The sequence below is a fragment of the Macrobrachium rosenbergii genome, chromosome 41 (genome assembly GCF_040412425.1).
Source record: "Macrobrachium rosenbergii isolate ZJJX-2024 chromosome 41, ASM4041242v1, whole genome shotgun sequence".
Taxonomy (NCBI): Eukaryota; Metazoa; Arthropoda; class Malacostraca; order Decapoda; family Palaemonidae; genus Macrobrachium; species Macrobrachium rosenbergii.
In genome coordinates this window covers 81,439,653-81,456,992 of record NC_089781.1, presented here as the reverse complement: position 1 = coordinate 81,456,992, position 17,340 = coordinate 81,439,653, and the positions used below count along the sequence as shown (strand labels likewise).

The following is a 17,340-nucleotide window of genomic DNA, read 5'->3' as shown; positions in this document are numbered from 1 at the left end:
GCAATGGCAACAGCTCTTTATGTAGTAAAAATATTTAAAAACAAAACACCTCATTCCAAGACAAGTCAATAATAAGTAAAAGGAGTTCACTAAAATCTTAAAACAACCTACCTATATGAAAGAAAGAACAAGACTAACATAAATAAGTAAAAACAGAGTGAGGAAAACCAGTTGCCCAAACTAGGCTATAAACAATTTCACTGAGGACGATTGAGTATTTAACGACGGTACAGTCTTCTTGATAATTATGGATTCTAGGATGGTTAAGTCGTTGTTGTTCTGCACTTGGCCTAAGATGGAAAAATCCTTGCTGTCAATATAAGTTTTACATAATTTTGAATGATTTCGTATATTTGATTGCTCAGGATTAGATAACCTGCTACCTGTTCTATGACTTATGCCCCTGTGGGAATCTATGCACGAGGAGGCTGTTGAAGGTCCGCATAGATTCCCACCTGAGAGACCTGGGTTCGATCCCAAAGTGAGTCAGAAATTTATTTCTGTTCCACACGTGATTGTGTGTTGATGATTTCTATATATATATATATATATATATATATATATATAATTTATGTAAATACATATATATATATATTTATATATACGTATATTTATGTATATATACATATTTGAAAGTAATTTATCCCATAGCCAAAAGCCGTTTCCATAAGTAATTTTTTTATTTATTTCTCTATATTAAGTTAGGGATTCGGGTCGCGAACTAGTACTTAGGAATTGGCGATAATTACAAGATTATTTTTTATATATATTATTTAATCGACATTATTATAACACTGACCTGTTCTGAAGGTTACAATGTCAAAAAATGGCAAAATTCTTAAAAAAAACTGACAAGGATTTTAGTAAACACAATAATTTCAAGCACAGATGTAATATTACTTTAGTGTTCATTTAATACCCAATCATTTATCTCTTCAAAGCCACAAGGCATGTACTCCATGCAATGGCGAATTTCTAATCGTGTAAATTTCGATTTTCAGCACACCTGGAGAAAAGTTAAATGCGAAAGACGCTGTTTTCGCCATTCAGTGGCTCTTCGCCCTTGTGCTCAGCTGAAAAGAATGTTAAAAAAAAGGTGCTTTGGAACGATTTTTAAAATTACTTGAAAAATTTTAGAAAATGGTAAGTTCCTCTGATGACGAGGGCCGAAGATTTCTAATTTCTGTTCGCGGATAGTCTTGAAATTTTAGATAAATGGTTGCTGTTATGGTCCCATTATGACCCATTACTGATTACACCAGTCTTCTGAAGTTTGCTACAAACATCATGAACACAGGTTTCTATACGGCATGGATATAACCCGATAGTTAATCCTCTTTTTTTTTACAGGTTTGGTGAGATTATTATTATTATTATTATTATTATTATTATTATTATTATTATTATTATTATTATTGTGTAATAAAAATCCACAATTATATAGTAAACTTTATTACTATGTAAGCAAAGACTTTCGAACATCCGAGCTGTTTTACATTAAAATAAAAAGCAAGAGAGAGGGCAGTTTTCCTTAAGTTTTAAAAATGGGGGGCGGGGCGACAAGTTAACAACCCATCACGGAAGTACTGGTTCGGATATTGTTAGATTATTACACAAACTTTTTCACGAGACTGTAAATATCGTATTATTATTATTATTATTATTATTATTATTATTATTATTATTATTATTATTATTATTATTATCGTCCTTTCCTCTTGCATAGAAGGTTAAAGAAACTGACTGAAGAACATGAAAACGCAGTCTGCGGGAACTACTAGTAGTTTATATTTACTGTGACGTTTCCAGTAGTTTCTACACTTGATCACCGAGCCCCGTAGTGGGTTAGCGCCGTCAGTGCACCTCATGCGGTGCACTGCAGGCATTACTTAAGGTTCTTTGCGGTGTACCTTCGGCCCCTAGCTGTAACCCCTTTCGTTCCTTTTACTGTAACTCCTTTTATTTTCTCTCTTCCACCTTACTGCCCACCCTTTCCTAACAATTGATTCATAGTGCAACTGCGAGGTTTTCCTCCTGTTACACCTTTTGCTGTCAATTTCCGTTTCAGCGCTGAATGACCTCTTAATTCCCAGTGCTTGGCCTTTGGCTTAAATTCTGTGTTCAATTCATTGAATGAATTAAAAAAAAGACACGTTAGTGCAAATGCAAAGTTTGTGGCCCCACGGAGATCAGTGTCCTGAATCCATGGCTAAAGGCCCCCACCTATATACCAAGGCCCTCCCATCTCCCACTGGATTCAACGTCAACATTGCATCCTATACCTTAGACGCGCTCTTCATGTTTGCAATCGCCATCTCTGTAATGGAATTACCAATGAAAATTCGAGCTCGAAATTTTCACAGTAAATTCTTTAACCTGAAGGTCAGATGAAGAGAAGAGATTTAGGAAAAATAGAATATAAAGGAAAAATAGAAAACCTTTACTAAAACAATTCACCGGTGACAGTAGTTACAACACTGCATTACAAGAGGGCCTTTTATCCAGTTATTATTACCTAGAGGCGTTTCCAAAACTTGGGTATCTTCCATTACTTTCATTTTGCTTATACACTAAAAAAAAATGTAGCAAGCCCTCGTGCTGTGAACAATTTATACCCCTGCGTCTATTTTGCTCTTGCCTTATGTAGGGTCCTAGCCGTAATTTGCCCCTCTCCCACTTCTGTCGTTGGTCCAGTTCTGCTGTCTCATTGAGAGAGTAAACTTGTGTTTCTTGTGGCATCTCGCGAAGAAGGTCCGCACTACAGAATCGGTTCTTAAATTATAGGCTCCATTATTTTGGTTATTGCTGTGGTATTTAAATTTGATTACAATTTTATTTTTTTTTCTAGTTGAAAGATTTTCACAAAAGTTTGTTTTTGGACGTTGTAATCGTCGATAGTATGATTTTTCATGGTGTCAGGTTTTCAATATGTTGCATTATTAATAGTAAAAGTTATTGTAAATTCTATAGTTCTTAATATTCATTATCTTTTTCTTTGCTTTTCTGCAGTATTGTTGTACGTATCGTTCTTTTGGAACTACTTATTGGGTTCGTGATGTCGAGAATGAATGTCGATGATTGCATTACTTAGTGTTCCTTTTTTAATTGCTCGTCCGACCCGCAGCTGTCATATTAGACACCCCAACTTTATTACCTATCTTTTTTTTAACTGTCTCAAATTTTTGAGAGCAGTAAGATTTTTCATTGTGTTAAACGCTTAGGAATTTTAAAAGAATAAAAAACTTGAGTAAGTCCACCTCTAAGAAGAAATACATTTAGCAATTTAACACTGTGAAGGATCCTTAATGATAAACGCTGATGCTGTTGAACAGTTTTATTTCAGGTGAACTTTTATATCATAATCGGTCAAGAGACTTCTTTGGTGTCCTTAACGACCATAACCTGCAAAAGAAGGATATTGATAATTTTAAAATGAAGCAATTATGGATATGTCGATCCAAGCTTCAAATCCTCGTCTGAAAAAGTTGAATTTTTGAGTTGTTATATTTTAAAGTGGAATTTGGAAGGTTTGGTAATAATGTATATATTAATACTATTGTTCTTTAAATGGTGACTATGCTGATGCTGTAACTGATATTATATTAAGGATATAGCGGAAGTTTTCCTAAGATTTCAGGAAATATAGAATACATTATAAAACCTTCCATCCTACCTCCACTGCTGCCGTATCCACCACCTCCAAAACCGCCTCCGCCTCCGCCACTTCCACCATAGCCTCCACTCCCTCCGTAACTGCCACCTCCAAAACCTCCGCCTCCTCCTCCGCTTCCTCCATATCCACTACTTCCCCCATAACTTCCACCTCCAAAACCTCCGCCTCCTCCACCACTTCCTCCGTACCCTCCACTGCCTCCATAACTTCCACCTCCAAAGCCTCCACCGCCTCCGCCACTTCCTCCGTATCCTCCGCTACCTCCGTAACTTCCACCTCCAAAACCACCGCCTCCTCCGCCACTTCCACCATATCCTCCACCTCCACTTCCTCCGTAGCCTCCACCTCCAAATCCACCTCCTCCACCTCCACTTCCGCCGTATCCTCCACCCCCACCTCCACTTCCGCCGTATCCTCCACCTCCACCTCCACCATATCCTCCCCCACCTCCTCCACTGCTGCCGTATCCTCCCCCAGGAGTAGCGGACGCAAATGCCATTGCCGCAAACAGCAAAACCACCTGTAGTTAGAAAGGGAAGATTTTTGACAATTTTTCGGTCTTTTTTTATTTAAACGTTTTTATTAATTTTTTTATACTGAAATGCTTTAAGCTCAGTAGTTAATTGATGACTTTAAAATGATCATTCCTATTATCCTCGAGGTTTCAAATGTTCCAGGCTTAAGAAACCAAAGCTCCGTGCTCCATTAACAAAGATATTGGTAACCAGATCAAATTAGTTATTATATCTGCAAAGAAAATCTGACTGGACGTTGTATCCTCTTAATTTATAGGATTTCGGTATTTTCTCAACTATAAAGCCGTTTATGGTTAGTAAAAATATGTGCCAGGGGTTTTATTTTTTCTTCTCGTTATTTGTGTAATATAATTTGCCTTTTGCCTTGTGATTTATCGTTTTATATTCTGTTCATGGCCTATCATCTTATGGTAAAAACGGAAAAATATGACATTGCAATTTTTAGAAATATCATATGTTTGACTGCTTGCGCACAGACAAACCATCATTACGTGTTAATTATGATAAAAGCAGCATCAGCAACTAAAAAATTTGAAGTTTTACTTACGACTCTCAGTTTCATCATGATCTCTATCGCAGAGGCACCTGAAAGAGTCAAAAGATGGATTCTGGTGTCTGACGTTCATTTCGCCTTCCATTTTATACTCGTTTTTGAGGGTTCTCGGTCCTACTCCCACTCCCAGTCCTCATTGCCGTAGCCATGATTTCCCTTCCGTATGTTTATGCTTTGTCATTCCTCTCCCGTAATAGACTTCATTTCAGAATCGGTCATCCTTCCATTCCTTTTTATTCTCTTCTCTTTGAAGGCTTCGTGCGATGGCGTTTCTTCTTGCATTTGTTTGAAGAGTGCTGTTTTGTATTCTTGTTTCTTTTGTGTATGTTTCTTGTTTCCGTTTCTTTGGAAAGTGCTGTTTTGTGCTGTTTCTTGTGGTAAAGGTTCTTTCGGTTTTGCCACTTGGAAAGTGTTTGAATCTGCTAAAGACCTTTGCGAAATTTCAGGTTTTTCATGAAGTTGAGTCGCTTCTTTATTTGTGAATTTGATTGCATAATTTTCTCCAAGAACTTGAGTTCTAGTGCCGAATTCAGTGTTTGGGCATAAGACCCATTTTTTTCTTATATCAAGAGACCTTTTATGCTAGAGCGTAATATGTGAAGTTACTTTGTTTTACTAATTTTGTGCTTTAAAAATGAAAATAAATAAAAATAAAAAATAAAATAAAATGAATAACGATGTAATGTATAAAAAATGGATAAAATAGTATAAACTATCGCATTTAAAAGTTTCGATTCCCTTCACTTTCCATGATATTGGTTTTTCTTGGTTATCACTTGCCAAAGTTTTGTAACTGTTATCAGATTGGTTAAATTTGCTTGTTTATAGGCTGTAGAAAATAATAATAAACTGACTGCTGAATATAGAGTTCAAGATCGATAGCTATATGCGCACTGAGTGTTAGAGTAAGCTTTGCCTTGTGAAATATCAAGATTTTGAAATTTCCATCTAATTTCAGCAGTTTGGCGTAAGCCGTAGCATGCCGTATTGAGATATACTTAATATTGCCGAGGCATGCCGAGACCTGACTTTATTTTTCTCACAGCTCACACCAGTAGCAATGTTGTAGTTTTCACAAAAGGTTTTGTGGTTTGTTTTTCCCGTTACAGAGCTTCGGATGATGTATTAAGAAATAAAAAGTTTTATTAGGTCCGTTCATATTCAGTCTTAGGTGAATGGAATGTAGCTTATCTTTCTGCTTTATAATATGAAGAGGCTTAATCACAGTTCTGCAAATCGTTGGGTTTTCCGTTGCGAATTGTAAAGGAAGGAACTGAAAATTTCGTTTTTGTCTGATGGACAGTTGTTTTGATTTTGAGTTGAAATCTAATGTCTGGAAATTTGCTTAAAACCTTTTCACAGGAAGTTCTCCTGCTGTATTTTTACGAGTTATCGTAAAATGAATTTGATCGTATAATTTGTTTAATAATCAGCTGGGATTTACCTTTAATGAAATTTGTATAAAAACTATTCAGTGCTTTGATGTGCTTGGATGTGTCGTCAGTTATTTATCCAGTTTCATTGGTTTATTTTTTTATTTTTCTATGGAGTTATGAATGATTGCTTATTAATTCTTATGTTTTTATTTCAAGTAATACAGAATTGATATTCTTGGCTGATGTGTGAACTTTAGTGCGTATGTATTTATGTATATACATTATGTATTTATGTATGTATGTATGTATGTACATACGTTCAGAGACTGATGGGTATAGACTGACACCTAATGTGCGTAAATATTAGCATATGCATGGAATGTTTATTTTGAAACGGAAATAATTCCAGTGTGCACGTCCGTTCTTTGGTTTTGTAATATGTCACCGATATCTACATTGTTCACAAAAATTTCCGTTATTTTATGTGCCTTTCTAAGGGAGGTAATATCGATCAGTATAGTTGAGAAACACTGATCCTGGTTAGGACTTGGCTGGTCTAGTAAATACTAGACGCTGTTGGCAAACAAACTCACGATTCCATCGCTGGAACTTGAGGCAGATCATAGGAGGTTTGTGGGAACTAGATTGGGTTTCAATGAAGCACTTGAGAGCAACAAAGTGTGCTGTGCAAAATTCTCTCTTTCGTTTCGTTCTGCAAGCGCCACTGATCACTATGCTGCTCATCTGTTTTACGTTTTTATTTGAATTCTTCTTTTTTACTTGTGTGTGAGTTGCTTGGTTCTTTATACACAGTGGAGATTCTTCGCAAATATGTTTTCACCTCGTGGACGAACACAGTTTGCTTATAATTGTTTATGTGTTTTTTAAAGTTTACAACTATGGCTTGATTCAACAATTGTAGCTTTTTATTTCCTTCCAGATTTATAGCCATTCTATGTCTTTATTCCTAAATGGATTTATTTTTTGAACATTTTTTTTATTCATTATTATTATAAGCATTATTTTCAGTGTTTATCCGGGTATTCAGTTATCTGTACTTTCTTCTTTTTAAGAAAAGAGAATGATCATTACTGAAATGATTTGGTTATTATTATTATTATTATTATTATTATTATTATTATTATTATTATTATTATTATTATTATTATTATTATTGTTGTTGTTGTTGTTGTTGCTATGATTAATTAATGACTAATTTGCAGTTTACATCTTGTCATCTCATAAATGTCCGTTTATTTATTTATTGATTTATTTTTGTGTTTTGCCAATGGAAATTTTGATGCTATAAGTTTGAGATCGTAAAACTACGTTCAAGTGACCTCGGCTTTTCTGACTCATGATAATGTTTATGTATGAATATCTATCTTTTCGTTGATGTGTCTTTATTTAAATGCTATCCACTTAGCTCAGTTTTTCAGTTCTTCATATGTGCATATTCTACTGTGTAGAACCTTACTTTATGCGGTAATTAGTCTTCAGCGTGCTTCATTTGAATGTATGCACAATAATAATAATAATAATAATAATAATAATAATAATAATAATAATAAAGAAGCTATGTTGCAGATTCCATTTAGCGTGAAAGTTAATCCAGTAATAGAAAGACAGTATTACGGTAAACCTAGTACCCTTTTCCAAAATAAGCCTCTTGACAAGAGGTAGAATGGGGGATGAACACAAGTGGTACTTAACAAAAAGGCTATAAAGTCGTCACGTGATAGAAAGCAGGTTATAGGTATCAGTTGATCTGTTGTGACCATTACCCTGTATTTTGTTCTTCAGTGTCACTATTCTTGTTTTACACTTCTTAATTTTGCAAAGTTAATTATAAACTATGCGAACATATGCCACCATTTCGTGAATATCTTCAGTATGTAGAAGCCAGTTAAGAGCATGTACAGTATAGTTATATACTGATGTTTTTTCTTTTGTTGTTAGATTAAAAGCAAGCGCACTAAGCATGTGTTATTCCAAGTCCATTGAAGCTCACCAGCAGTACAGAATAAGTTCAAACTGAAGAAAATAACAAAGAATATGTGATGACTTTACTGCCACAATTCCATTATTGGAAATTTCATTATTTTATCGTAGCTAAAAACCAGAGTAAATACTAACAGATTTCTGGTCACGAGGACCTTGTCACGCGGAGACACATAGTAAAATGATATTTTGAGACACAGGAGAAAATTTAAAGAATGGATAGTAATGAAATGCTTTATTCAGGGAAGTCTTTGACAGTATATGACTTGACTTGAGAACTGCACTGCTTAGCGACCATACCCTGGAAAAGAAAGGTCAGTTGTATAAATTATAAGTGTTCTTAATGAGTGTCAGGTTCTTCACCCTAAAAAAAAAAAAAAACCAAGATACCGATTTTACAGCGTTTTTTTTTTTTTAATATATTGCTCTAACGTTTTAACTGTTTCACAAAAGCATAGACTTTGGGGTGTTACGTTGGACATAACAAAGATGTATTCTACCACTGTTTGCAAAATATAAGACAGAATTTTTCTTTCATACCTCCACTACTGCCGTATCCACTGCCGCCTCCACTTCCTCCTCCGCCTCCTCCGCTGCCACCATATCCTCCACCACCGCCTCCACTTCCTCCTCCGCCTCCTCCACTGCCACCATATCCTCCACCACCGCCTCCACTTCCTCCGTAGTCTCCACCTCCACTCCCACCATATCCTCCACCACCGCCTCCACTGCCACCGTAGCTGCCACTGCCGCTACTGCCTCCATATCCTCCTCCTCCTCCTCCAAATCCTCCACCACCACCTCCACTTCCTCCGTAACTTCCACCACCTCCACTTCCGCCGTAGCCTCCGCCACCTCCCCCGCCTCCTCCTTTTCCACCATAGCCTCCACTTCCTCCACCACCACCGTATCCTCCTCCTCCTCCTCCTCCTCCATGTCCTCCACCGCCGCCTCCTTTACCACCGTAACTCCCTCCTCCTCCACTACCACCGTAACCCCCTCCACCTCCTCCTCCATGTCCTCCACCACCTCCTCCTCCGTGTCCTCCACCACCTCCACCATCAGCTACCACTAGTGCCGCAGCACTGAGGATCACAACCACCTGAAATAGGAAAGTATTTTATGTTTGTGCCAAAGTGAGTTGAGTGGAAGTTAACTAACGTTCCTGCCAGGTAAAATATTCTGTGTTACCGAAAATTGCATTATGCCTTAGCTGTATGGTGCAAGAGGTAATGGGTCACAATGGGGCACGAAAGCCAAGAAAACAAGATACTGATTAAAATATTGTTCCATCGTGATACCTATCAACTTTTATTTATACTTGAAAAGGGTGTTATTTCAGAAGTTTCATATTTGCCTAGGTGATGTGTATAATGGATATATATATATATATATATATATATATATATATATATATATATATATATATATATATATATATATATATATATATATAATATATATATATATATATAATATATATATATATATATATATATATATATATATATATATATATATATATATATATATATATATATATATATATATATATATATATATATATATATATATATATATTGTATATATCCATTATACACATCACCTAGGCAAATATGAAACTTCAATATATAATGTGTAAATATGTATGTATATATAAATTACATACATATATTTATAAATCTATAAATGTATATATATGCATACATACATACATACATACATACATACTTACATACATACATATGTATGTATGTATGTATGCATACATTACATACATACATATATATTCCTATAATGCTCCAGTCGAATGGGTTTAGCTGAAGGTAACAGGGCAATATTACTTACCGTTCTCAGCTTCATCTTGAGACCGGAATCAGATCTTGACTGAACGAAGTCAGCTGGTTTCTGATGCTGGGGTTCTCTCTGCTTCTCTTTTTATACCTTAACTTTGTTTAACTTCTTCCTTCTCTTCTTATCCCCCTCATCTCCCCCATCCAATTTCTATTTGCTTAAAGACATTCAGTTCTCTGATGCTTTTTCTTACCTATTTCAAAATCGTGTCGTGTTTCGTTTCTCTTCCCGTTCATGAATCTTGATGCGTGGTGTTGGTAGTTGAGTCCGTTCAGGAATGTTATTTCAGTTATATAATTTATTTGTTATCTTGTTTTCCTATGCTTGTTCTTTCCATTACTATTAGTCTTCAATGCACTCCTGTCTGTCATCAACTTTATTTGGTTACTAGGGTCAGATTTCGATGATAGTATTTTAGAAGGTCCCCTAAAGTCTGTTTTTGAATTTCTTTTATAGTGTATTTTTTTTTACACAAATTTGACGTAGAATCATATGCTGTTAGTGACGTACTTTCTTCTTGCAGTTATCTGGCGGTTGCCTTATTGTATTCTCGGTTCTTTTTCATTTCTTCTGAAAATGCTGTTTGTGCTATTTTTTGTGGTAAGTGGTCTTTGATTTTGCCCCTTGGGAAGTGTTTTTATTTGTTGGTTTGATGGCATAATTTTCTCTCAGAACTTTAGTTCTGCAGCTCCGAAGTGCTGTTTGAGCATAGTCCTATTTTCCTTCTATCTGAAAATCATTTATACCAGAGCGTGATATGTGAAGTGACCTTGGTTTAATAATTTTGTGCTTTATGCCGCATGTAAAATCGGTTGTGTGCCTTTCACTTTCCAGGAAATTATTTTTTTCTTGGTTATCTCTTACCAAAGTTCTGTAAGTAGGTGTCAAATTGGTTGAGTTTGCTTGCGTAATGCATTAGATGAGTGTTGAGCGTAAGGTTACGCTCCTGCTTTGTAAAATATTTAAAGTTTTTGAAATTTGCATCGAACTTAGTGTTGACTTCTTATGGAGACACTTAAAACATTGCCGAGGTGTGCCGAGACCTGCCTATATTTTGTATAACAAACGACAACAACAGCAACCCTATAGTTTTCAAATAAAATATTTTGTAGTTTGTTTTCCCAGTGCATGATTTGGGGTAATTTATTTAGGAATGAAATTCCATTCCGTCTGATAATATTCAGTTTTGGGTGTGTAAAGCATAACTTATCTTTCTGTTTTAATACTTGAGCAGACTTTAGTAGAAGCTACTAAATCGTAGGCCTTCAGCTACGAATTCTAAGTGAAAGGCCTGAATGTTTCTTTATGACGAAAGAACACTGGTTTCATTTTGATTAGAAATCAAATGTCCCGAAGATTGCTTCAGAGGTTGGAAAAGGAGGTTCTTCTGGCGTGTTTTTACGACATTTGTGCATTTGAAATCATACATATATAGCTAAACTCTGCGTAGTCTTGGTAATGATGAGTTTGATTGTATGCTTTGCTTAATAATTAACTCGGATTTACCTTTGGTGAAATTTTTTTCTTAACTTTACAGGGTTTTGCTGTGCTTCAATATGTCGTCAGTTATTTATCCAGTTTTACTGGGTTGTTTGTTCAAATTGTTCAGGAACTTAGATTGATTCAGTATCAATTCTGAGGAGATTGTTTTTACTCCAAGTAATACAGAATTTGATATTCGTGATCAGAGAGTAAACTTTAGGCCCTAAAAGGTGGAGTGTTACGTTTTATGTATTTATATACTCAGAAAGGTGGGTATGGATAGACATGTCTACATGTGCGTGTATGCCGGCATATGCAAAGGGTGAACTCAGTTTTGGTTTTGAAAAGGCAATAATTTTAAGGTGCAGTTTTCTTGATATAGCTTTCACGTATAGTATGTCAGCGATGTTAACTTTGCATTAGCACAACGTTGTGAACTCATTTCTTTCTAATTCTCATTAACTTCTGTTTCTCTGTGTGGCTTCCAAGGAGGGTAATTTGCTTCTTATACTGAGCCTGATCAGAACTTGGCTGGGTGACCACCAAAAATACCAAAAGCTGTTGGCAAAAAAAAAAAAAAAAAAAAATTGCGTTTCCATATACGAAACCTGAGGCAGATCATAAGAGGTTTGTGGGAACTAGACTGGGTGTGAATAAAATCCTTTAGACCAACAGTTTGCGGTACAAAATTCTTTCTTTCGTTTCGTTCTGCAAGCGCCAGTGATGACTGTGCTGTTCATCTGTTTTACGTTTTCATTTGCATTCTCATTTTTTTGTATGTGTTAATTGTTTGTCTCTTTACGCTTAGTGGAGATTCTTGGCAAATATGTTTTCACCTCTTGAACAAAAACCTCGTGAGATTTTATGTTTTTTCGCCTGATTTCTTGCTTAGTTATGATTGTTTTTGTGTTTTTAAAGTTTACAACTCTGACTTGATTCAACAATTGTAGCTTTTGTTTCCCAACTTCCAGATTTGTAACGAATCTATTTTTTATTCCTTAAGGAATTAATTTTTAGAACATTTTTTAATTCATTATTATTGTTATAATTTTATCGGGTTATTCAGTTTCCTTTCTTTTCCCCATGGTAAGAAAAAATACTCATATTTGGTAAAGCGGTTTTGTAATTATTATTATTATTATTATTATTATTATTATTATTATTATTGTTGTTGTTGTTGTTGTTGTTGTTGTGATGAAAGAATGACCAAATTGCATTGCTTGTCTTGCCAGCTCCTTGAATGCTGTTTATTTATTCATTCATTCATTTTTGTGTTTTGCTAATGGATTAGTATTGCCAGTCAGATATATTGATACTACTTGCAAATGGCCTCGTTGTTTCTCACTTATGATGATGTTTACGTATGAACGTATTTATCATTTGGTTGATTTGTCTTTATTTATATGTTATCCGCTTAATTCAGTTTTCCATTTCTTCATATGTGCACATTTTACTGTGTAGAAGATTATTTTATGCGATAATGGGTCTTTAGCATGCTTCATTTGAATGTATGCATATTTTAGACAATAATAATAATAATAATAATAATAATAATAATAATAATAATAATAATAATAATAATAATAATAATAATAATAATAATCAAGTTATGCTGCAGATTCCATTTACGTTTGATGAGTGTGAATATTAATCTAGCAATAGAAAGCCAGGATTGCAAGAAGCCTGATACCCATATCAAAAGTAGACTTCTTGAAAAGAAAATTGAAAAGAATTAAAGAGAACACGAAGGCTATAAAGTCGTCACTTGATAGAAAACAGGTTATAGGTATCAGTTGACCCGTTGTGACTATTACTCTTTTTTTCGTTCTTCAGTGTCATAATTCTTGTTTCATACATCTCAATATTGCAAAGTTAAATATAAAATCTGCTAACATACGTCACCATTTCGTGAATATCTTCAGTATGTAGAAGCCAGTTAAGAGCGTATATAAGTTAAATATTTATGTATTTTTTTCTTATTGTTAAATTAAAAGCAATTGCACTAAGCTTCCATATTCATGTGTTATTCTAGGTCGACTTAAGCTCACCAACTTTACAGAATAAACAAAAATCTTGAAGTAAATAAGCAGAGTAGGTGATGACTTTACTCCAGTAGTTCCATTATTGATAACTTCATTTATGATAACTAAAACCAAAGAGTAAATGCTAACAGATTTCTGGTCACGAGGACGCTGTCGCTCAGAAACACTGACACTTAAAGTGAAATTTCGAGACACAGGAGAAAATATAAAAAATGGATAGTAATAAAATACTTTATTCAAGGAAGTCTCTGACAGTATATGACGTGAGAATTGGACTGCTTAGCGACCATACCCTGGAAAAGAAAGGTCAGTTGTAGATTATAAATGTTCTAAATGAAAGTGTCAGGTTATTCACCCTAAAAAAAAAATACTAAGACAAGTATTTTACAGCGTTTTTTTTTTAATATATTGCTGTGCCGTTTTAACTGTTTCACAAAAGCATAGACTTTGCGGTGTTATGGTGGACATAACAAAGATGTATTCTACCACTATTTGCAAAATATATGACAGAATTTTTCTTTCATACCTCCACTACTGCCTCCTCCACTTCCTCCTCCGCCTCCTCCATATCCTCCACCACCGCCTCCACTTCCTCCGTAGCCTCCACCTCCACTGCCACCATATCCTCCACCACCGCCTCCACTTCCTCCGTAGCCTCCACCTCCACTGCCACCATATCCTCCACCACCGCCTCCACTTCCTCCGTAGCCTCCGCCTCCACTGCCACCGTAGCCGCCACTGCCGCTACTGCCTCCATATCCTCCTCCTCCTCCTCCTCCAAATCCTCCACCACCACCTCCACTTCCTCCGTAACTTCCACCACCTCCACTTCCGCCGTAGCCTCCGCCACCTCCCCCTCCTTTTCCACCATAGCCTCCACTTCCTCCACCACCACCGTATCCTCCTCCTCCTCCTCCTCCTCCTCCATGCCCTCCACCGCCGCCTCCTTTACCACCGTAACCTCCTCCTCCTCCTCCTCCTCCATGCCCTCCACCGCCGCCTCCTTTACCACCGTAACCTCCTCCTCCTCCTCCTCCATGTCCTCCACCGCCGCCTCCTTTACCACCGTAACCACCTCCTCCTCCTCCTCCTCCGTGTCCTCCACCACCTCCACCATCAGCTGTCACTAGTGCCACGGCACTGAGAATCACAACCACCTGAAATAGGAAAATATTTTATATTTGTGCCAGAGTGAGTTGAGTGGAGGTTAACGTTCCTGCCAGGTAAAATATTCAGTGTTACCGAAAATTTCATTGGTGCAAGAGTTAATGAATCACAATGGGGCACGAAAGCCAAGAAAACAAGATACTGATTAAAATATTGTTCCGTCGTGATAGCTATCAATTTTTCTTTTTACCGGAAAAGGGTGTTATTTCAGAAATTTCATATTTGTTTTGGTGATGTGTATATATGTATATACAGTATATATATATATATATATATATATATATATATATATATATATATATATATATATATATATATATATATATATATATATATATATATATATATATATATATATATATGTATATATATATATATATATATATATATATATATATATATATATATATATATATATATTATATATATATATATATATATATATATATATATATATATATACAAAAATATGCATGTCTATATACATATACATATATATATTTACAAATATATAAATGTATATAGATACATATTTATGCATACATACATACATATACAGTCTAATGGATTTAGCTGAAGGTAACAGGGCAACATTACTTACCGTTCTCAGCTTCATCTTGAGACCGGAATCAGATCTTGACTGAACGAAGTCAGCTGGTTTCTGATGCTGGTGGTTCTCTCTGCTTCTCTTTTTATACCTTAACTTTGTTTAACTTCTTCCTTCTCTTCTTATCCCCCTCATCTCCCCCATCCAATTTCTATTTGCTTAAACACATTCGGTTCTCTGATGCTTTTTCTTACCTATTTCAAAATCGTGTCGTGTTTCGTTTCTCTTCCCGTTCATGAATCTTGATGCGTGGTGTTGGTAGTTGAGTCCGTTCAGGAATGTTATTTCAGTTATATAATTTATTTGTTATCTTGTTTTCCTACGCCTGTTCTTTCCATTACTATTAGTCTTCAATGCACTCCTGTCTGTTATCAACTTTATTTGGTTACAAGGGTCAGATTTCGATGATAGTATTTCAGAAGGTCCCCTAAAGTCTTTTTTTGAATTTCGTTTATAGTGTATTTTTTTTTACACAAATTTGACGTAGAATCATATGCTGTTAGTGACGTACTTTCTTCTTGCAGTTATTTGGCGATTGCGTTTTTGTATTCTCGGTTCTTTTTCATTTCTTCTGAAAATGCTGTTTGTGCTATTTTTGTGGTAAGTGGTCTTTGATTTTGCCCCTTGGGAAGTGTTTTTATTTGTTGGTTTGATGGCATAATTTTCTCTCAGAACTTTAGTTCTGCAGCTCCGAAGTGCTGTTTGAGCATAGTCCTATTTTCCTTCTATCTGAAAATCATTTATACCAGAGCGTGATATGTGAAGTGACTTTGCTTTAATAATTTTGTGCTTTATGTCGCATGTAAAATCGGTTCTGTGCCTTTCACTTTCCATAAAGTTGGTTTTTTCTTGGTTATCTTTTACCAAAGTTCTGTAATTAGGTGTCGAATTGGTTGAGTTTGCTTGCGTAAATTATTATTTGAGTGTTGAGCGTAAGGTTACGTTCCTGCTGTGTAAAATATTTAAAGTTTCTGAAGGAAGCTTAGTGTTGACATCTTATGGAGACACTTAACATTGCCGAGGTGTGCCGAGACCTGCCTATATTTTGTATAACAAACGACAACAACAGCAACCCTATAGTTTTCAAATAAAATATTTTGTAGTTTGTTTTCCCCAGTGCATGATTTGGGGTAATTTATTTAGGAATGAAATTCCATTCCGTCTGATAATATTCAGTTTTGGGTGTGTAAAGCATAACTTATCTTTCTGTTTTAATACTTGAGCAGACTTTAGTAGAAGCTACTAAATCGTAGGCCTTCAGCTACGAATTCTAAGTGAAAGGCCTGAATGTTTCTTTATGACGAAAGAACACTGGTTTCATTTTGATTAGAAATCAAATGTCCCGAAGATTGCTTCAGAGGTTGGAAAAGGAGGTTCTTCTGGCGTGTTTTTACGACTTTTGTGCATTTGAAATCATACATATATAGCTAAACTCTGCGTAGTCTTGGTAATGATGAGTTTGATTGTATGCTTTGTTTAATAATTTCATTAGCTCGGATTTGCCTTTGGTGAAATATTTTTCTTAACTGTACAGTGCTTTGCTGTGCTTCAACATGTCGTCAGTTATTTATCCAGTTTTACAGGTTTGTTTGTTCAAATTGTTCAGGAACTGAGATTGATTCAGTATCAATTCTGAGGAGATTGTTTTTACTCCAAGTAATACAGAATTTGATATTTGCGATCAGAGAGTAAACTTTAGGCCCTAAAAGGTGAAGTGTTACATTGTATGTATTTATATACTCAGAAAGATGGGTATGGATAGACATGTCTACATGTGCGTGTATGCCGGCATATGCAAAGGGTGAACTCAGTTTTGGTTTTGAAAAGGCAATAATTTTAAGGTGCAGTTTTCTTGATATAGCTTTCACGTATAGTATGTCAGCGATGTTAACTTTGCATTAGCACAACGTTGTGAACTCATTTCTTTCTAATTCTCATTAACTTCTGTTTCTCTGTGTGCCTCCCAAGGAGGGTAATTTGCTTCTTATACTGAGCCTGGTCAGAACTTGGCTGGGTGACCACCAAAAAATACCAAAAGCAAAAAAAAAA

General features: G+C 35.6%; 3 protein-coding genes across 3 annotated transcripts in view; 1 reads left to right on the top strand and 2 right to left on the bottom strand.

The window, feature by feature from the left end:
• The window catches only part of LOC136826924 (A disintegrin and metalloproteinase with thrombospondin motifs adt-2-like), a 282,157-nt gene that overhangs the window by 32,578 nt on the left and 232,239 nt on the right, over positions 1-17,340 (top strand). The gene's annotated exons all lie outside the window — the stretch shown is intronic.
• On the bottom strand, positions 7,833-10,002 carry LOC136826545 (uncharacterized). Its single transcript, XM_067083727.1, has 2 exons — positions 9,988-10,002; positions 7,833-9,241 (listed from the first exon to the last, which is right to left on the bottom strand). The coding sequence occupies exons 1-2, from the start codon at positions 10,000-10,002 to the stop codon at positions 8,636-8,638; spliced, it is 621 nt and encodes a 206-aa protein (XP_066939828.1). The 3' UTR covers positions 7,833-8,635.
• Positions 13,458-15,300, bottom strand: LOC136826543 (uncharacterized). Its single transcript, XM_067083726.1, has 2 exons — positions 15,286-15,300; positions 13,458-14,674 (listed from the first exon to the last, which is right to left on the bottom strand). The coding sequence occupies exons 1-2, from the start codon at positions 15,298-15,300 to the stop codon at positions 14,006-14,008; spliced, it is 684 nt and encodes a 227-aa protein (XP_066939827.1). The 3' UTR covers positions 13,458-14,005.